The following is a 21,771-nucleotide window of genomic DNA, read 5'->3' as shown; positions in this document are numbered from 1 at the left end:
CAGTAGCCAGAAAAGCTGGTGAACTGCAGACCTGGTGTTGCTTGGAGTAATGAGTGACTTCAGCAGGACAACAGGAACTGCACCCTCAGCACAGGGAAGGGGCCAAGTCTGATGCAGTGCCCAGTCCTGCAGTCATCAAGGCTTACAGGTCCAAGCTCCTCCTTTAGCACAAATTCCATTTCGTAGAATCATGGAACAGTTTGCAATGGAAGTGACCTTAAAGATCATTTAGTTCTACCCCCAATTTACCATGGACTCCTACAGAAACAAGCTCTGACACCCAAAAACATTTCCAGTTATAAATCAGCAGTTCTCTCTGACAAAAGCAATCAGACTCAAGGTAAATGCCTTGTTGCTGTTACCTGGTGGCTTCCACTCACCATCCCTTTCCCACTGCACACAAATATGGATGAAAGCACAGCTGTGCTAAACCAAAGGCAGACAAAAGAAAGTTGTCCTCACTGCTGGCATTTTTTTTTGTGTGCATATTTTATGTTTGGTTTTCTGTTTGTTCCCAAACATTTACTTCATATGGCCTGGCTGCTAAAGCCCAGCTCAGAAGAAGGACAGTGCCAAAGCCCAGTGCAGGGATCTGTGCTGTGCCACAGAGTTTGTTGCCATCTCCAGGCAGAGCAGTGAGTGTTCACCCCACCGGGACACTGGCAGTCAGCTGAACTGTAATGTGTAAAGAGATATTAGGAGAGTATGAGGAGAACTAGGAGTGGATTAAAGAAATCAATATTTAAGTAATGGTTGTTGGCTTACAACATGACTAGAAATCCACTGAAATGAAAAAAAAAAAAAAGCTTTCAACACATTTCAGAGAAAAAATATATCTTCACTGTGCTGCCATTTACTTCAGTGGAAATAAATTAGGGGAATAGTTTTAGCTCATGTAGGTTGCTGTAGAGTCCATGTACAAGTGTCTGGTTGAAGTAAGTGAAGTCTGGTTTAGCTGGAGCACAATGCAAGCACTCAGGTTGGAGCTGCCAGGTATTCTTAGAGCTTCACAAAATGCAGAGGAAATAGAAATCCAGAGTGACAGCTGAGCTCATCATAACATAATGAGCACACTGCAAAAGTGCAATATAACATCCCAGCATGCATTAGGGAAAGTCACAAATAATCAAAGGGTACTTCTGTGTACCACTAAGTACCAGGGATAGTTATTAATACTAATTGGATGGCATAGGATTGGGAATAGAATCAAAAATCAAATGGGATTTGAGGAAAACTAACTACAAAATATATGGTGATGCAGAAGCTAAAATGCTACTGTCCTAGTGTGTTAATCTACAACACCCTGAACACATCATTGCATGGAGAAAGTAGATAGAAAAGTGTTAATATGCGTACAAAAATGTTGAGACTAACCAGGGATTTATTTGCACTTTTATTGCAGGGGTTTATCAAGTTTGTGAGGCAGTAAAATTTCAAGTTTTTCAAGCTGATCTTGACCAAAATTTGACGTCTGGGAGCTGCAAGGGAGGGAGGGTGCTCACAGTCCGCTGAGAAAAGGCCTCTGCCCTCCATTTACTTTTAATTTTTCTTCCAACAAAAATAAATGTTTTAAAAATAGCCATGGTTAATGCAGGTCCCATAAACATTATTGCTGTCTTAGGTTATGTACACACACTTATCCATGGAATGTGGCACTTACTTAAGGATCTGCCCTGTTACACTATTATTTTGGGGATGCAGAGCTACCCCAGGTCAATAGGCTTTAGAAAGGGATTGTAGGATGTAAGGAGATTCATTGACTCTCTGGCAAGTTGTACCTAATACCTTCTCTAAAAGCCAACAGATGGTGTGTGAACAGGCAGCAAAGCTTATTTTCAGAAATATCACAACACCAGACAGTGCAAGCACAGGCATAAGGCCACAGATATAAACTCGAAGTTATTTTCAAGCACCATTAGTAACAAGGAAAGAAAATCAATACAGGACTGCCAGGTGGAAGCAGATGGGTTTTCTCACTGTAAGATGAGCTAGAAATCAGATCCCAATTTCACCTCCAAAGGAACACAGTTAAGGAGAGTCATAAAGGTTATAAACCATCCCTGGAACCTATTCGACAACATCCTCTTATTGCAGCTGATGTCAAAACCTTTCTTGACAGACCTGCCTTTGCTAATAGTCTGCTGTCATTTCAAAAGCACTCACGACTTACAGGAAACCTGCTAGATCCTGTAAAACCCATCTCCTTTAGCCTCTTCTTAAACCATAATATTCTACCAGGAGTTCTTGACCTGCAGTTCCAGTTCCAAACAGAGTTCCTGAAGTATTTTCACGCAAACTCCTGCAAGGAGATATTAGAGGTATTAGGTATTTGAGAGATATCTCACACAAAACATTATATCATATATCATCATTAAACAACCCACAGATGCCTCTGCCCTCCAGACTCCTGCAAAAACACCAGGCTGGTGGAACTGGGACAATCCTGCCACTTCCAGCATGATTTGAAGGAGGTCCCACAAAGACTTCCACAGTTTGTCCTTTGCCTCCCAGAGCTCAGATAACCTGGGGAGAATACAGAAACAATGCTCTAACCTACGTAGGTCCATCCTTGTTTGTTCAACAGGATATACATCCCATGTACTTACATCATCCAGGGGTGGTGGTGAGCAGTTCTCAAGATGAGCTCACCCTGGTTCTCCTATGTGCCATATGGTCCCAGACCTTCTCTCTAATATAAATAACTACTGTTACAGTAATGTATAGCTTTGAGAGAACAACCAGCTACAAGCTCTTGCCTCTCATTGCCTTGCATTAGGCAGGATGTGAGTCTTTCCCTCTATATCCACACGCACTGGTCCTGATAAAATTATTCTTCTTGCTGGTGGGAACTACAGAATTCACTCCAAGTCCAGAATGACAACCAAAACAATCATTTCAGCAGCTGACATTGATATTTCTCACCTTTTTTGTCTTTCAAAGCACTGTTTCAATTCGCAATAAACACAGAATTAAATATACTGCTGCATCTTGATATGAAATAACATTATTCCAAATACTTTTATTAAGGGGACAGATTTTGGCAGTCTTCCTCCTGCAGAAGAGAATCTTACTTCACAAGGAACTGTCTCCAGCTTCCTCATTTCTCATTCAATCCCACTAACACTGCTCATATAAAGGAGGGAGGTAGAATATGGCCATTGTGACCTGCCCTGTAGTTAACCTATAACAAAATCTCTTCCAGCTGCTCTAGTATTGGTGGCCCGTGTTCCACAAAAGGCCGTGGTTTTCCACTCCCTGCACACTCTACAAATCACTTGGTGGTCTGTCATGCTAAGCACTGTGATCTGTCTGGTATCTGCCATCTCTAAGGAAGTGTGGGGGAGAAGAACCAAGAAATGGGTTGGGAAAGGAGAAAAGCCTTGGCCATGCTGCCACACAAACCAAGAAACAGTCACTGTTTCCCCCAGAAACAGTCACTGCATTGCAACTCTCATCAAGAGGCTGAAAGCCACACCAAGGGTGGGAAAACCACTGTAGCAAACAGAGAACAACAGGAAAAAAAAATTTCCCTACAGGTGACTGTCTGGATACAATGACAAGAATGCATGGGCTTCACTTCCCATCGACGGCAAGCTGTTGAGATCCCATCCAAGATATTGTCCCAAAACTCCAGAGATCCAAACTGAGAACCCTTTACAGGAGCTTGGAAAAAGTTGCAAAATACCTTGCAAGAAATTTCTATTGCTGCCTCCCCTCATATACCCCTCTGTTGCACCCAGCCTCACATACAGCAGTGACACAGTGGTTGGTCACACCAATGGTATCTGTCCAGCAGGTGCATTTTCACTGTGCAAGCTGCCCTGTCCTCACAAAAATCACAGAATAATTTTGGTTGGAAAAGACCTCTAAGGTCATCAAGTCCAACCATCAATCCAGCACTGCCAAGCCCGTCACTAAGCCACATCCCTAAGTGCCACATCTATACGTCTTTTGAATACCTTCAGGAATGGCTACTCCACTACTTCCCTAGGCAACCTATTTCTCCCTTTAATTCAGATATTTAAGATGCCCATCTGCTTTTATATCTTGCTTACAGTCCATGACTTTTTCTGTACCTTTTTTCCCCAAGTGGTACAGCAAATACCTCTTAATTCACCATACTGGAACTGCATCTGGATTAAAAATAGTTTGCAATGGCATCACTCTGTCTCAAGCCAGGATTGTTTAAAAGCACATTTGTCTTCTCCAGGAAAGCAATCAACATATGCTCATGTTGGCCCCGGGACCATTTGTTCAACAAACAGGTAGAATGCAGGAATCTGGCTGCACATGCCTTTCTCCATGCATTTTCCTTTCCCCTGAGGAGAATTTGTAATGTGTTTTATCCCACATAAAAAAAGCAAATCTGGAAATAACAGAACATTTTCTTGATTCACAACTCTATAGGACTGGAGGAGCATCTGCTGTGACAGGAGGTGAGCATGGAGAGACCTACGTCAGATAACTTCTAGACACATTTGAGCTCCATGTAAAAAATGAAGACAAATTTCCACTATAAATGTTTATTTTCCTCATCATGAATAAAGACCATCTGAAAGCAGGAAAAAGCCTCCCACTGCTTTCGGTAGTGGCTTCTGATCTCAGCTGTCTTCACCTATCAAAACAAAACAGGAACAGGAATATTTTTGCATCAAAAAGTTGGGACAAAATCACCAATTAGAAGTCATGAATGCAACAGAATCACATCTACACTTCTGCTTTGGGGGAGAGCTGCAAAATCAGGGACCAGAGTCACAATTAGTCAGTTTGATCCTAAAACTTGAATTTTATTTTAAGGTGTTAAGGGGACGCCCATAACTAGAATGAAAACAAAACTTCCAATTCTCTTTTCTTTGTTTCAGTTAAAGCTTGCAGAAACATGGGACCATGAATGTATTTTTCCTGGGCAGTTCCAGGAACCCCACCAGAACAGCATAAATAATCAGATGCTCATTGTAGAAGGAAAATGAGCTCACAAACCCATATATCACAGAGCAAGAAGCAAAAACCATGTGAATTGCTGTCAATAGTTAAAAATCTCTAACTTTGAAAATATTGCAACAAAAAAAACTTTGAGCCTGATCCCCACCCCCTTACAGATTGTGCAGAACATAATGCAGGGTTTGGCTGCCTCTAACTATAATGTTAGGGTGGGATTTTCAAAGATGCTGTATTTTGGCTTCATTTCAATTCTTATGAAGGCAATGGAAAATTTCAGTGGGGTCCACACATGGCTAATGTGGAAAACGTTTGAGAGTCTTTATATTACCTCTTTTTCTAACCTTTTATTTTGGCTGACCAAGCTTTGAGCACATGGACACACTGAGCCAGGTCCAAGAATATTTTATACCTTTTGGCTGCTGGTTGTGGGCTCCTGAAAGGAGATGGGGCATCTGGAAACTTTGCTGATCTGATCTTTGGAGGCTGAATTTGAAACTCTGTGTTCCTACCACTACTAGTCTGAAGATGAAAATAGTTACATTAACAGTGTAATATTCAAGATAAATGGTTTTCTTTGCTGAGTTTGATACTGCACTCCTTGCTGTCACTTAATTTCATCTCATCCCATTCAGGATGCCAGATTCAATTTGGTTTTGCCAAAGATCAGTTTGAGCTCTCACTGATATGAACTCTGGTGAATTTTGACTTTGATCAGAGGTTAATGAACTCAGAGTAAACAACTGTCACCAATCTACAGTTTCCGGATCTTCCGATACAACAGCTATTTGTATTGATAACATATAGAAAATTTGGTCTCATGCCTGTCAAAGAACTTTGGGTATAAGACATACCCATAGTATGACTATCACATCATCTCTCCCAATACTTCACCCCAAAATAGGCAGCTGCTCTATTTAACTGCATTACAGACCTGGCAGGCACTGAACTGCCTTGTCAGTATGGAGTAAATGAGCCCAAACTCTCCCCAAACTTGCAAATATTAATTCATTAATAAGCAATAACACAAAGTTATATGAGAGGGGAAAGACATTGGCAAAGTCTTCTTCACTCATGAGCAGAAGTGACTTAAGGTGGTGAGCCCAGGTTGCCAGGTGGGAAATGCTACAGAGCAAGGCATAGCATGTTGTCCATGTTTCCCCAAAAATTATGGATTGAGCCTGGTGAAAGGGCTCAGAGGTGCCTCTATGGAGTCACACCAGGATACCTGGAGCTCAGCAGCACCTTGGAACTGGGAGGACTTCAAGGAAGGCTGCAGAGAGGAGCAGGGAGATACAGTGCAAGGATAACTGAATCCAGTTTAACCTGTTATGACGTTGATGCACTTGTGAAATACAAGCATTTCACTGCACAGAGATGCCCTGCTCCCCTGAGAACACAAAGACAAGGAAATTTCTTTCCCTCTTTTTTGTGTTTACTTTATAGTAATACTCAAAAGTGTTCACTAAGCAATGCTTAAAAGTAACAGTGCAAAAAGTTATTCTAACTGAGTCCGTGAATCAGATGTAATGACCTCAGCACAGATCAGGACCTAATGCATCATCAGTCAGATCTTAGCCAGCTGAGAAAAGGAGTCATTTACTTGATGTGAGCAACTGAATTTTTCTCTCTTAAAAGTTGCTGTGTGCAATACTGCTGGAATCTGGGGCTGGTGAAACCAAAGGATGAGCACTAAAACATTATGTCTGACTTTTGAGTGATATGTCTTCTCTTCAAAGATTAACCAAATCTTCAGAATTCATGTCAAAGCAATACAATTTCAAACCAAGGAAATTCGGTTTTCCAGCGATTTTGTTCTGCATAGTTTAAAAATCATGTAAACAGTATTAGTTTCCTATTTACAGCACATAATTCTGTACTCTTTTGTTTATCCTCTTTTAAACATGTAATTACTGTATATTGTAATGCACATTAATATCCTCTATTGTACATAGTTTATTTTAACAAAATAAATGTATTACTAAGTATTTTGACAGCATCCTTTTGAGAAGGTGTGGTGTGTGGTGCTGTGTTTATTTTCCCAGATGCTGATCACATATACACCTTTCAGGACTCTTCAGGTAGGAAAAACCTGTACTAACATACAGGGCTGCTTTTGGATTGTCCTGAAACCACCTGCACTTTCCTGCAGAAAGTCAAACAGGAGGTGACACAGCAGGTTTGTTTGGGCATGTTCCTCTTGGAAAACTGTTGCTTGACCAAATCCCCTGCAGCCTGGAAACACAGAAAGATGGAAGTGTGGGAACTGCAGTTCTGGCTCCCTGATGGCACATAGCCTTTAGCTCACTCTGGTCACAGGGTATCCCTCAGGGACTGGCCTGGAGATACTTAGTTCTCCATCCTCCATCAATATTAAGGTGGTTGGTTGTTGCTTTGTCAGTTAAAATTTCATTTTTCTTTTAATTTCTGTCTGTGGTCTCCATTGGGTTATCACAGAACCATAAGAAGTTTTTTTTTTCCTTGTTTGAATGGAAATCTGAAGCATTTTGGAGAGAAGAGAGCGTGTGGCAGCCCAGCAGCAGCTCTCTTGGTGAAGCAGGTGGAAAAATGTTAGCCTAGGAGTTTTGAGGGGGTTTATTACCTAACACATGGATAACAAACCCTCCCAATAAACCCTTGCTGATGGCAAGGAAGATAATGAGTTGTGTTACCTGTGGTCCAGCAGGCAGGGCAGGTATAGAGTCAGGAGGGAAAGTGAAATGCTTACAGGGATGAAGAAGTTACATGAGGAAAGACAGCCCTGACGGACTGAAATTAAGAATATGACTGGCCCCAGTCTTCCAGGGACTCAGTGCAGAGATGTGGATCTTGTTTAAAAACAAACAAACAGAAAAAAATAGTGCCTTTGTTATGTAGGTCTTCATTACAATTTATTTCAAGACCAGAATCAATCCCATTGATCAGCTGGTCTGGTCTTTAAGTTAAGGCTATAAATCCCACCATTTCTGAACAATGTCCCTTATACTGATTGGGCTAAAGCAAGTTTCACCAGAGAAAGACTCTTTTTGTGTTTCTGCAGCTTGTGAACCTCAGTGGGTTTAATCAGCCCCTGCCTGGGGCACTCACTCACAGAGCAAAGACAAAGCGTATCAAGGTCTATTCCTAATAAAAAGGCACTGCAGCTCAAATCCTTGGCTGCTATAAAAGGATACAGGACAATCCAAGAGGGCACAGTATGTAGCCTGGAATATATTTGATTTATTTGTCCCCAGAGGAAGATGATATTACTCACCACACTTTCCATGGCCAGACTTTATCTGGGAAGAAGTGGCATGGAAGGACCTGCATGTCTGGGGCTAACAACAAGGTGCCAAAGGCATCCCCCGGAGCAGAAGCTTCCTAAACTGCTGCCAGATAAATCTTTGTGGATATAGGCAGAGAAGGATATCTCTGTACAGCCCTGATGCTTTCACATTTCCCTGAAGATCCACGCTTGGCTACTGTCCGTGGCAGGATGTTGGGCGAGACAGCCCTTTGCTCTGACCCAGGGCGGAGGTTCCTCTGTTTTCATAGGAGTACAATGTGAGCAGAGGGAGCTGCCTGTCCTGTCCCCCTAAGAGAAATCCAATCAGTGCAGGAAACACCCATCCGGGGAGGCATCCTGCCCTCCTTCTCACGGTAACTCAGGTCTGGAGGCGGGGTAAAATATGCTGATTTCTGGCATGGTCAGACTGGCTGGGCACACCAACTGCAGCATGGGAATGAGGGGAGCTGAGCTTTTGTCACTGTCATAGAACAGGAAAGTCTTGTGACAAATCGAAGCATGGCATGATAGTGACTATTGCTGTTCAGGTTAAAAGATTGACAATAAACCTGAGGCACTGAGTGCTGTACAGGATACAGATATGACTGATCACAAGGGACTTTACAGCCTTGTGATCTCACACTCCAAAGCACACAGGAGAGAAGAAAAGAGTCATGTATATCATCATTCCCAGTGTCCAGAAGGGAAATTGAGGCACAAAAAAAATCCACTGATTTTCATGGGAGAGATAATACCTGAGATGTGACAGTCTCTGTGACAAACACTTCTTGCAAACATGCACCAAAAAACAGAAGGGCCATTAAACTGCTTTGGACAGATGGGATGATGAGATTTAAATCTGTGGATTTAAGGAGTGTTAAAATGCTCCCACTATGGTTAAGATGGCTTTGGGAAGGGGCTTCTCATCTTCTGAAATATAGAAGCTATGTTGACTGCCTGCAAATTCTAAGCAGGACATACCATACCAGCTGCAACATAAAGAATGTGAAATCTTGGAGACCTGGTCACAAGTAGGGCCTGTTGCAGCAGGATAAAGGGTCATAGTCTTAAATTAAAAGAAGGTTGATTTAGACAAGATATAAAGAAGAAGTTTTTTTCCAGTGAGGGTGGTGAGGCACTGGCACATGTTGCCTGGAGTGGATGCCCCATCCCTGGAAACATTCAAGGCACCTTGAGTAGCCTGGGCTGATTGAAGATGTCCCTGCTCATCGTGGGGGTTTTGGACAAGATGACCTTTAAAGGTCCCTTCCAACCCAAACCATTCAATGATTTTAAGTAACAAAATCAGTGGGAATTTAACAGAATGAAGACCTAGTACTGTAATGACTTCTGGGAAAAAAGCCCCAGCGGCAGAAATGAAGTTGGTCTCTTGAAAGTCAGTGTTGTCTACTTGTGGGAACTCAGCACAGCTGGATGAAGAGGGATGTGCACCACTCAAATTACAGAATCATAGAATCATTTAGGCTGGAAAAGGCCTTTAAGATCATTGAGTCCAACCACTAATCGAGCACCACCAAGCCCACAATTACAACATGCCCCAAGTACCATATTTACACATTTTTAAAATCCCTCCATCAATCACTTGCATGGCAAATGGGTTGTTGGGCTCTGGTGTCAGCTGGACTGTTGTCACTCAGGGCAAATCCACAGCATCACCAGACGCTTTGGCTCTTCTCCTTAAAAGACCCTCTTGAAGTGGTCTTTTACTGATTGGGTTCAGTCAGTACATCATTCCCACCTTCCTCTTCTGGCCCCCAGTCTGGCTGCATCACTCAAAACTCTTCTCACACCCTGTAGTGTTTTCGTTTGATCACTTGCTGAGGTTTCTGCTGTCTCACCGTGTCTGGGTGCAGCCCTTATTTCCTGCTGGCTGCAAAGGAAGTAAGTTTGCCACTTTCTAACCCTACCTCTAATCCTGAGACTATAGAACAGCCAGACTCCATCAGAGAAACTCAGTGAAGGAAATGACTTCACATCGAGGAGATGTTTTGCAGGTGTTCACAGCTCTGGCAAAGAGTTTGTAGGAGTTTATACATATTCTACGTGAGAAATCTCTATGCATAAATAAAGAGGGACATGTTGCTTTAAATTGCTTTCATGCTACAATGGTGAGATTTATTAAAGACACAAAATAATTTATACTTTTTCCATAATAACTGTGATGCCAGTTAACAATATCAGAGGGATTGTGAGATGCAATTTGAAACAAAACATGAGGACTTTTTAAAGGAGGGTTAGTTAAACTCTTCATCAGCAGAAAACTGCTGCTGTTGGACAGAGCAGTCTCTATTCAAAATTAGAGAAGGCAGAGTGATAAAATCACTTCCTTCCTACTCAGTCACAGTGCAGCTTTTCCAGTTCCACTGACAGAAAAAAATGACATCAACTAATAAATTGAAGGTTAAGTTAGATCTGTCTCAGTGAGGACAGTACACCTGGGGAAGTTTCAGGTATGTATCCCCAGAAATGAAGGTGACTGCATCCAGAAGACAAGGCACTGCATGGGGGGAAGGCAGGTGCAGGTATTACTCTCAGCAGCAATTCTCTCCTAATGGCTATCTGAGAAGGTGTCTTTGTTTTGTAAGCTCCTGTGAGCCTCTCCCACTTGGCAAATCTTCCTGTGCTCACATAATTTCCCATTTTATTCAGGGGGGAAATGAGGGATGAATGTGGATCTGTCCTCCTGCAGGTGGGAACCAGAGGACAAAGGCACTTCTGTGGCTGTGGTCACAGGGGGCTCTTGCAGCAGCTCCCAGATGTCCCCCCTACTTAGGTCTGAGGAGGTGTGAACTGTCCTTTGGCCTGTCTGCTCTCTTTCCTGTCCTGGGTTTGTCTCACCCAGCATTACTGGATACTCCACAGCTTTACTGTCAGCACATCTGGCTGTCCCCCAGCTCTCTGTGCATCCTCAGAGGAGCGAGTCTCCATGGAACTTAGCAGTGCAGGGAACTGTGGGAACACCCTACGCAGCCCCCTCTTTCCCACCATCTCAGCCAGGGGCTCACTGAAACCAAATCATGATCGTTGCATTTTGGCTTGGTCCCTCTAACTCTGGAAATTGTCAGGAGAGACTCCTTGGGCTCTGCAGAGTCTTGCTGATTCTACATGAAGCCATTTCCCCTCCAATCCCTGGACGAAAGCAGATGGTTCTACACATTAATGTGTTTCTCTCTTTTTTCTTTTTTCAAGGAATTTTCACTTGTGAGGCAAAATTTTTTTTTCAGAAAAATAACTCCAATTAATCAAAGCACTCAAATACCTACTTAACTGTAAAAGTCCACTGATACTGAGCAAAACACTTAATCATGAGCTTAAGTACTTGGCTGAGTCAGGGCTGAGTATGCACTCACCCTAATTTCAAGGTAGTGATTTGGATACTCATTTCCATTTCTTTGGCCTTAAGACATTTTTCTTTGACTGTTATTCCTGAATGACCGGGGTAAAAATAACTAATGGAGGGAGGGTGGGAGGGTGAGGTGGTGGCAATGGTGGTAACTGCATTTATGTTACTGGGTAGGAGTTAAACCCCAGGTGAATAAGGAGGCTGTTACAGAGGAGGCAATGCCTTTGTGAGCTGTTTCCACCCCCCAGTGACTGCTTAGTCCATATGCACTTTGTACACAGAGAAAAGGTCACACAGCAAGAGGAAGGGAAACTGCATCACTTCTTTTTACCAAAGGGTTTGCTATTGTAAGGCTGTGCACTAGGTTTCTACAGCAATAATACCTTGAACAGCAAGAGGAGAGGGGATTAAGCCTCATCTGCCCGGAGAAGTCAATGATTAGGAGCATTAGAGGCTGAGATCAAATTCAGGACCGATTTACATCCTCAGCAACGCTGGAGGTACTAGGGGTGTGAAGCTGGGGGAGAATTCAGCCCCTCCCTGCCTGAGCTGTGGAGGGAGCTCAGTAAGTCTCACACTCGGTGGTGGCGGTGGAGCAGATGTCACAGTCACACCGGATGGCCACGGGGTAGGTGTAGAAGGGATCCACGTCAGGGGCACACTTGGGCAGCTTCACCGTCACCATCTTGGTCTCGTTGTAGGTGCAGATCCGGTGGTGGGACTCGATGTAAGGCGGCTCCAGGATCGGTTTCTGCGGGGGGGGGAAAATGATGGCCTCAGGCAAGAGGCGAGACAAACATCTGGAGTCCCACCTTCCTCAGGGGGGTTTAGCGTAAATAGAGGAGCTACTGGATCAAGTGGAAGGGGACATGGAAATAATTTTTAGGCTGCATCCTTCAACACTTGCCTTTTGGAGCCCTGTCGGGGGGTTGGGGGTGGGGAAGGGTGTATCTGCGTGTTTCAGTTTGTCTAAAGAATAAAAGCTCCAATCAAAAACTGCCTGAAGGAAGACAAAAGATTATCCAAATACCTGGTTTTCAGCAGAATACAAGTGTTTCGACCAAATGCTGCCAAAAGCATCTGCTTTCTTCCAAAAGCACTGATTTTCCATTAAACACATTCTGCTGGAAACCCCTCCATGTGCACAATCTGACTAAGAGAAGGGGTGCACCCAGGTGCCAAGGGCTGGGTTTTTTCTCAGTCAGACCAGTCTTCCCAGTCAGGCTGCATGTCTCACAAAGCCCAGTGGGTGTACACTGTGAGGAAAGCTCTCAGCACAGCAGCCAGCAGAGAAGCCTGCAGTTCCTCCTGAGAAAAACAGCTTGGCCAGAGACCTCAGCCATCAGGAGATGATGGGAGCATGAAGGCCTTGAAACCCACACAGTCATGTGGTATCACAGTGGCATTGCTTTTGCTGAAAAATTGGGTTTTTTCCTAACAGGGACACCCATTTTCCAAAGGATCCAAGAAGGGGCAGCACACACAGCAGTGGGAGTCCACTGTCATCCTCTCACTTGTACAGATGGGAAACAGCGTAAGATAACACATCCAGAAGACACTTTAATTTCTTTCTTTCACTCTCTGCTGTGTAAAGAGCCCTCCCTGGAAAACAAGAATCATGGCGTGGAAGAGAACAGATGCAACATCTCATTAAGAAGACATCCAGACACCCTCCCTCTTACAAACTCCCCAACCAGGCACATTGTGCTGCTTCCTAGAAGCTGTTGAGCCTATAGCCAGATGAATTCAGCTGAACTACACCCCAGTGGTATTGCAATACACTAAGAGAGTCTGAAAAGTCTGTGCTGCCAGAGGAGCTTGGGGGTAGGGGAAACCAGGTGTCAAGAGGTCCCTCAAAGGAACCTTATCCCACCATGGAATCTGGCCACTGGTGGCCTTCCTTCTCGTCTCACCAAGTCACAAAAGGAGGGCAGTCAGAGCTGTCCCACAAACCCTGGCTCCTCCTCTGGTCACCTATGCAGACCTTGCCTTCATGCAGCAAAATCCCTCTGAGTGGCTCAAGGCTTCCCTGAACAAATTAAACTGGGATTGGTCCCTTGAGCCTTCCAGTGGCAGAAAGGCAAAGACAGTCAGAAAGTTGTTCTCTGATTTGAGTGTAGATGTACTTATGCTCTTTCTTCCTCCTCCTGTACACCCCTAAAACTTAAATACTTCATGTTTACACAGTACTGTGACTTAAAACATGACCAAATTAGAAACAGACATTATCTTTGGGATTTCCTTTTTGGAACAAAATATATCACCCATCAATCAGGAACTCCATCTTAATCTCAAAGGAATTTTTTTTTCAAGTGAAAAGTAATAAAGTCCTCCTCTCCTGAAGCGTTCAAGCTGTAAGAGGCTTTCAGATTGTGCAGTAAGAGTTTTACATAAGGGCTTCATTGATGTCATCACATGACGTCCATCCCCCTTTGGGGCAGGGGAAGGAGGGAGGGAACAACCGACCACAAACGCCGCTGTCGGTGGTAGCGAGGGGGTCCTGGAGTGGGACACAGCCCTTGTCTGTTTAGTAGATACCTACAAGCTATTTAATGTTGGGTGGGTTTCTGTGGAGGGATTTTGGGGGGGAGGAAGCAGCACCCAGAGATGTCAGTGCCCACCACTGCAGCCTCACCTCCCAGGTCTCGCAGCGCCCCCAGCACGCGTCCGTGGTCACCCGCAGCCCCCGGCACCCGGGTTTCTTGGCCAGGAAGGTGAATTCCCGCACGGCACAGCCGATGAAGGTCCTCAGGTCGATGGCAGAGGTCTTGAGTGTGCTGCCACAGCCCCCCAGCAGCAGGAGAAGGAGAGCGCCCAGGATCACACAGTGGAGCTTCATGCTGAGGCAGAAGGGAAAGCAGTGGAGGGCTGGGAGAGCCAGCACGGTCCAGGAGGCAAGAAGGGCAAGTGGGCAGGCTAAGCTGGAGCTGGGACACCCCTTCCTGCCTTTGGACACACTGTTCCCCATCATCACTCAGCCTGAGAGAAGATGGGCAGACGGAGAAATGAGGGGTCACCTACTCCCAGGAGTGGGGAATCTTAGTAAAAAGTTCTGCCAGAGAAAGCAGCAGAGTGAAGACTTTCCCTGCAGAGTAGTGAGAGTTTGCCTGGAAGAGATAAAGCCACCAGCCAGTGCCTCAGCCCCACTGAAATCTCCATATTTCCAGGTTTCTTTGCAGCAGATGCCTTTCTACCAGCCCTTTTGGGTTGCCCTGAGCTCACACAAGGCCAATAGCTGAGCAGTTAGAAGCCAAGCATCCCTGAATTTGTGCTATAATCTCAGCATCTCTCAAGTGTTCCTGGAGTTGCCATTACCAACACCCTGAGCACTGGACTTGTGTTGTTCATCTCCCAGGGCTGCAGCCAGGGGGGCTGGTTTTCTCTTTGGTACACACTGCCCTACAGCCAGCTCAGCCCCAACCAAGGCTGCCAAGCCAGTGATCAGAGCTGGTTAGGCAAGGGGGAACACGGCCAAGGTGCCAGAGGAGGCTTGAACTCCTCACACCTGAGCAGCCCAGCATCCACCAAGACCTTCTGATACCTGTTGACTTTCTGTCTCAGTAAAAAAAAGCAACTGGCTTTTCTGAAAAACTTTCTCTGTCAAAAAAAAGAGAACTGGAAAGTAGCTCTAAGCCACGAGATGCATTTTATTTCTCAGATACTTGCACTGCATTCAAATATATCCTCCCAGACTTGACACTTCATTTTGAGAAAGTCAGCTACTGCACGGGGCACAGACTGGTGTGCACTGGCCTGTGTTCTCAGCTGGATAGACCAAAGTTAAATGAGCTGGGCCTGCCTTTTCCCTGGCTGATGCTTGAGTCTCTAAGCTCCTGCTAAACCAAATTCTTTAAATTTGCTAAATCAGAGCATTAGATCAGCACACGATGCTTGCTTCATATGTCACCATGCATACACTAGAGTCCTACATGTGATTAAATGAGATGTTTATATATAAGCTTCAACAGAGTAAAAAAAAAATGCTAGAATTCTATATTTTTAAAGGAAGACATATGAAAGCAAAATAGAAAAACTTCAGAACAAATCAAACGTATATTCTTGGTCACTTTAGCAAACCCTGCTGCTTTATTCATGAGCTGGAGCCATGACAGGGAGCAAACACAGACACACACTCACCTAAGTTGTTGGAGTCAGAATTCCTTTTGCAGTTTTAAATTGCAGATGATGTTTAAGGACGTCAGAGTGAGCAGCAGGAGACCTGTACAGCAATCTTTGTCAGCTTTGTGATCAGTGGATCTCCCCAGCAGCTGCTACTGGGTTGTTTAATTGCCCAAATTTATAGAAAGGGTCTTGCCAATCAAGGCAGATCCTTACTTGAACTACCCAAGGCATCAAAGTCATTGACGGTAAAGCAAGGCTCCCCTTTCCAACAGCAATTATCTTCAAGGGAATTGTTGTTTTTGTAGGTTATTGTTTCATAACATCAGCCCTGAAACAAAAGGAGCATCTCAGTGAGTGAAATTATGAGCATGCACTGGGGCAAAATGGATCTTCTTTTCCACAGTGGAATATCAACACCTTTGTGAGGGGATTGGAGGTTGGCTCTGAAATCATTACCCTTCTAATTAACAAGCCCTGAGTAAACATCCTCAAGAGAGACTTTTTGGATATTTGTGCGAAAAACCACCTGGATTTTTGCCAGTTGCATTAGACCCTTTTTATTCGATTGCTCTGTACAAGCAAGGGCAAGGGATAGGGGGAGGAGGTGTGAGTTTGCAAGGAAGGCAAGTGTTCTCTTGATGAGCCAGGCAGCTGTCACACAGGTGAGCACCACTGTGAAAGGAAATTTAGAAATCGTGTCCACTGCCTTCACCACACAAACACAGTTTTCAGCTATTCACAGGACGGAGAGCAGCCGAGGAACCTGGTTCCCTGAGGATCCTGCTGGTCAGTGAGTTCATAAAGGATGAGTGGGAGAGAGAAGAGCAGCCATAAGCTCACGGAGCGACCTGGGGAAGGTCACCTCCCTTCCTTTCCACCGTGGCTGGACGGTGACTTCCCAGCAGTGATGGCGCCAGTACCCAGGCACGTCCAGAAAAGGCAGGGCAAGTGTCAGGGATTATGCACCCCTCAGGATGATGCTGCTAAAGGTGGCCACAACAGTACAACCCAGTCCTGAGAATAGAAAACATAGAGGAAACCTTGATTCAAATAAAATCCATCCTACAATGTTTCAGAGGGGAAAAAAAAAAATATTTTAAAAAAAACCAGCAACAACCAACCAAAACAGCATCTGTTGATGTCCAGAACATGCATCTCATCAAATATGAAGCAGTAATTACTATGAGTTCGTTAATTTACCTTACAATTATCCAATACATTCTTCTGGTGAGTTGTTTTCAGGCTTTTTGTAGTTTAAGCTATGGAAACCAGCAAATAGACACTGAGGAAATGTGATATTGAACCATTCAGGGCCAAACAAGGTACATCACATAGGTGCTCTCCCTTTTTCGGGATGAATAACCCATGGCTCGAGATCTTTGTTTCACTTCCAAGGTCAACAGCCCACACTCGGTGCAGCAGCAGGGCTCACACTCATGCTCATGTCTCCTGGGAAGCCCAGAGCATTTGCTGTACTTCACTGTTCAGCTTGGAGCAGCCACACAAGCTGGTGTGTAAAAGGCTGGTTATTTACCCTCAAGATTTGCCTTTTCTGCTTAAATTAGAAAACAGTGATTGGGAGAAGAGGGAAGGAATTGTCTGAAACACAGAAGAGCAGAAGGCATTCAGTGCTGTTGCCATATTGCCATCATGACATGGGAAACAACTGCTTCAGAAAATTAATTCACTTAACTAAAAAACAAACAAACAAAAAAACCAAACCAACCAAACAGAAAAAAAAAACCAAACAAAAAGGAACAGAATTTTAACTAAAAATTTGTAAGCTGTCCCAAAGTCAGGAGGGAGGAGATGTTTAAAATCTGTCCCAGTACTCTCACTCATTATTATTCAGGGTCTCACTCACAGTAAAGGATTCCAGCTTCAAGTGAAGAGTGATCAGGTGGGACATTGGAGGAGGAATACTGAATGGAGGTGTTGTAAATGTCTCCATAGATGAGATCACCAGACACGTCCTGGACACTTTTTTCCCCCATTGAAACCAATTGGGAAAAGCATGAGATTCAAAGACAAATTATATCACAGGGAGATCAAGAGGAACAGCCAAAGTCTTGTTACTGATCTAAAACTATCAGAAACTTTCCACCAAAAAAAACACTAAACTACTTTTCCATAATTTTCCCTGACCAAAAATAAAGCTAGAAAATAAACTTTTAAGGGCTTTTTAAAAATACGCAGTTTAAATGTTCCTGAGTTGCAGAGGAAGCAGGTAAAAGGGAAAATATTAAGCTAAAGTTCCCTTTATTTTATTCTGGAAATGTGCCAGCAAAAATCAGCCCAAGATTAGAGACAGGTACAGGAAATACATGCCAGATGGCAGATGAACCAGCTTTGACAGATCCCTCTTCTTCTATGGATTAGAAAACCAGGTGCTGGACTTTTTGTGTAATTTAGTTTAGTTTCGGTGACTTCAGCTAACTAATATTCTGTTCTCTTGTCTCCATCTGTACTGAATAGTCTTATAAAGTAAAACAAAAGAGAAATTGCAGACTCTCATTTTATCTTTAGAATATCCTGTCTGTTTGTGGAACAGACACCAATTGCTGAAGGACTGTCAGGCGAAAAGCTTGAGTGTTGGCTTTTTCCCACACAGAGTTTTGCTGGCTTACTTATTTGTGATTTTGGGTGGGTTTTTTTAATTTAAATTAGTTAATAAAAATACCACTAGGATTTCAAATTGGACTGGTCGTGAGAAAGGAGCTGAGATGTGCTATTTAATGAGACAGACCAAGGGAAATAACAATTATTGAGTGGCTGCACATAGTAAGTACTGCAGCAAAACACGTAGGCAGTGACAGGCCAAAAAGAACCTGGTAACCATTCAGGCAAGCAAAGACAGTGACTGGACAGGAGATGCTTAATGCACTGCACACAAGAGAGATTGGGAAGGGTGGGTGCTAGTTCAGAAGTAAGACAGAAAGAAAAATGGATGAGGAAACGAGGTGCTATGGGTTGGCTGACCAAGCTCACAGGAGTTTGCATCCAAGAGAGGTTAGAATTCAGATTAGAGTGAGTCATGAAACTGCCAGGTAGGAGGTGAAGCTATGTGTGTTAGATGTAATTTGATGAACTCACTGAAAAAATTAGCACCAGAATCACTTTTCCCTATACAAGCTAACATTAGACTTTTTTTTTAACAGGTTGTTTACTCTTTGCTGGTAGTTTTTTGGGGGGAAAAAAAAAAAAGATAACCCTTATGTCCTGAAAACAGCATTTCAAACAAGTACATTATGATTCTTTAATCCATCCCCACAGCAGCTGCGTATTTGTCTTGGAGTGTGACTTTCTGTCGTTTGCTACATTTCTAAAGAATGTAAAGAATTGGTTTGTAAAGGGACAGACAAAGTAGGTTTAACCTTGAGAGGGCATGGCTGATCTGTAAATGAAAATCAAAGGAAGCGAGTAAAGCTCATCAAAAAGCTCTGATAGAAATACTGCCAAGTGCAGGCACAGAAAGCACAATGCAGCCGTCAGGAAATGTGTTCTCGGGTGGTAACTAGATAAGTGTGGACTCTCCCTGCTAACAATGGAACACCAGTCCTGGCTGAAGGTCTCAGGCACACAAAGCCACTTCTACTTTAAAAGACTTTCTGCTCATTTCGCTTCCTGAGCTTAACACAACACGAACTGGCACCGGCTGAATGAGCATTAGAGTGAGAGGAATGTAGTCAGGAAAGGGGATTTTTCGAGGCTGCCGTGGCAGTAAATCACACCACACTCAGTACTTAGGGGAATGACCCATCTTAGAGAGGGGATTATTATTCCTTTCAGCTTGTGGGGGTACCTGTGTTATGAACGGCAGAACGGCCCAATGAACACACCTGTAAAATCAGGAGATCTGAAATGCTGTGAAATAGCTCTGCACCAACAGCAGCAATATCACAGCTGCTCCAGCACGACTGCCTTACTGGCATGGCTGTTATAAGAGAACTGTCAGACACTATTCGTCTCCTCCTTTCCCATCAGACCTGGAAAGTGAAGTCTCAGGGTGAGGCTTAACAGTAACAAAAAACGCTAATCCATAGTTTGCTTGAGGCACATCTAGCCTGGTGAGATAACTCTATTCTGCTAAAAAAGGCTTGTAGCTATGATGGATTCAATCCAGAAGAGAACTATTGAAGCTCCTACAGCCACTAGAAGAGCTGAAGCTTCTAAAAATTTGTAGTGAGAATCTCTAACATACAGGTGTTGCACCCAAAACAAGCTAATTCCAATAAAGATTAATCCATAGCAGAACTGCAGGTTCAGTTCAGAACCTGATCATAACCTGATTTTATACAATATGGACAAAGACTCTGTATTATAGACTGGACACTTTTATTAAAATTCTTTTTTTACATGTTTATATATAGAGGACCTCAGAAAAACTAATTTCTCAAACCTTAAACTCTGAGTAAAATGCTTTGAAAGTAAAAATCGGAAAGAAAAGTATAAAGGCAAATAGGAAATAAAGAGACTCTGTGGTCAAGAAAAGGACATCTTTTATGCAAAGCAAAATGCATCCTGACCTAATGGTGAAGGATAGCAACAATTTAAAATAAAAAACATGATACTGATATCTGTCCCAGTCTGAGTAGTGCAAATGTTGATTGTGGAGTCATAGTCTACAGAAGTAGGAAGTTACATGTTGTAAGGATTAAGAACTTCTTAAGACACATTTATCAAAGACTGACTGCCAGAAAGAATTTACTTGCAAGAGGGACATTCTTGGGAAGTTCCCCAAAGATTTAGGAGTTGTGATATATACAATGATAAGGAGGAAAAAAAAAACAGAAAAACACATATCTGGAATGAATGAGGAGGAGAATAAAGGCACAACTCCAAGCCTAGGCTGAGAAACTCCTTTCTCATGGTCCTTAGGAAAGTTAAGAGACTCCCTTCTTAAGGCTACCACTTCTTTGCACCGGAAAGGTGTATTTGTCAAGCATAGCTCCCAGTAATAAGGAATAAAACACCACTAATTAAGGGAAAATTGGATTGTTTTCTTTGTTTTGCCAATGCCAAGCACATTATAGGATCAGAGCTTGGGATAAACTGTCAATTTAAAATCAAAGATAAAAAGGTACAATCAGGGTCTGAAAACAACCAGCACCACATAAATTCACAATTGACCAAGGCTGACTAACAGGTCCTGAAATAGTAAAAAAATGGGTCTAATTAATGCAAAAGCAGTCTTCAATACAGGGATGTACAAACTTCCCAAAAGAACAGAGACTTTTGCTTGGCATGAAGTCCTTGAGTCAACTCCCAACTCCCTGTCAAATTTTGAGCCCTTCTGACATCTACAAGGCAAGGCAAGGCAATACGTGGCTGAGTGTGAAAACAAATGGCATAAATGCCAGCTTCCAAGATTAGCATTCTTCTGTGTTTAACATGTCACCCTGTCTCAGGAGAAACTCAACCAGAAAAACTTCCTGAGCAACAGGAAGACACACAAATGGGTGAAGAAATCATTGTTATAAACAATATGTCGTTACGATGCTGGAGGTAAAAGCATTAACTGATCTGAAACCATTTGTAACAAAAATGAGTTATTCTATAGCACAGAATATAGATATAGATATCATGCTATAGACACAATTCTATGAGTAGATATGATACAGAGATGATATTCTTGGATATGCTATTATATATGAAAAGGGAAGATGTGGGGAATTACAGGCAAGTCAGCTTCACCACTGTGCCTGGCAAGACCGTGGAGCAGACCCTGCTGGAAACTGTGCTAAGGCCCATGGAAAACTGAGAGGTGATTGGTGATAGCCAGCATGGCTTCACAATTGTGGTGGTTTGGAAAAAAACCCCTTCCCCTGGGGCTGGTAATAGTCTGCCCCAGAGATGGTGTGGTAAGATCCCACCTGGAGTACTGAGTCCAGCTCTGGGTTCCCCAACATATGAAAGATGTGGACCTGTTGGAACAGGTCCAGAGGAGGCCACAAAGATGCTCAGAGGGCTGGAGCACCTCTGCTATGCAGATAGACTGAGAGAGTTGGGGCTGTTCAGCCTGGAGAAGACTCCAGGGAGACCTTATAGCACCTTCCAGTACCTAAAGATTCTCCAAGAGAGC

At 43.5% G+C, this 21,771-nt stretch overlaps 1 protein-coding gene and 1 long non-coding RNA gene across 2 annotated transcripts; one reads left to right on the top strand and one right to left on the bottom strand.

Annotated features, from left to right (window-relative positions):
- Positions 1-5: 5 nt before the first annotated feature.
- On the top strand, positions 6-21,142 carry LOC116788498. The gene is made up of 3 exons (XR_004357654.1): positions 6-6,923; positions 12,310-12,314; positions 21,133-21,142. It is a non-coding gene; the product is annotated as an uncharacterized LOC116788498 (long non-coding RNA).
- GPHB5 (glycoprotein hormone subunit beta 5) lies at positions 12,130-15,798 on the bottom strand. The gene is made up of 3 exons (XM_032691385.1): positions 15,705-15,798; positions 14,203-14,407; positions 12,130-12,318 (listed from the first exon to the last, which is right to left on the bottom strand). Exons 2-3 carry the CDS (start codon positions 14,404-14,406, stop codon positions 12,130-12,132), a joined length of 393 nt encoding a protein of 130 aa, XP_032547276.1. The 5' UTR covers position 14,407; positions 15,705-15,798.
- Positions 21,143-21,771: the final 629 nt, after the last annotated feature.

The sequence above is a fragment of the Chiroxiphia lanceolata genome, chromosome 6, assembly GCF_009829145.1.
Source record: "Chiroxiphia lanceolata isolate bChiLan1 chromosome 6, bChiLan1.pri, whole genome shotgun sequence".
NCBI classification, from domain to species: Eukaryota; Metazoa; Chordata; class Aves; order Passeriformes; family Pipridae; genus Chiroxiphia; species Chiroxiphia lanceolata.
The sequence above is the reverse complement of the archived record's forward strand: the minus strand, read 5'-3'. Positions and strand labels throughout refer to the sequence as shown.

Bases quoted from the DNA above. Each gene is read 5' to 3' on its own strand.
- GPHB5 (XM_032691385.1), bottom strand. From the start codon at position 14,406: ATGAAGCTCCACTGTGTGATCCTGGGCGCTCTCCTTCTCCTGCTGCTG. The intron at 12,319-14,202 runs GTGAGGCTGCAG...CCCCCCCCGCAG, and splicing joins GGCGCTGCGAGACCTGGGAG to AAACCGATCCTGGAGCCGCC.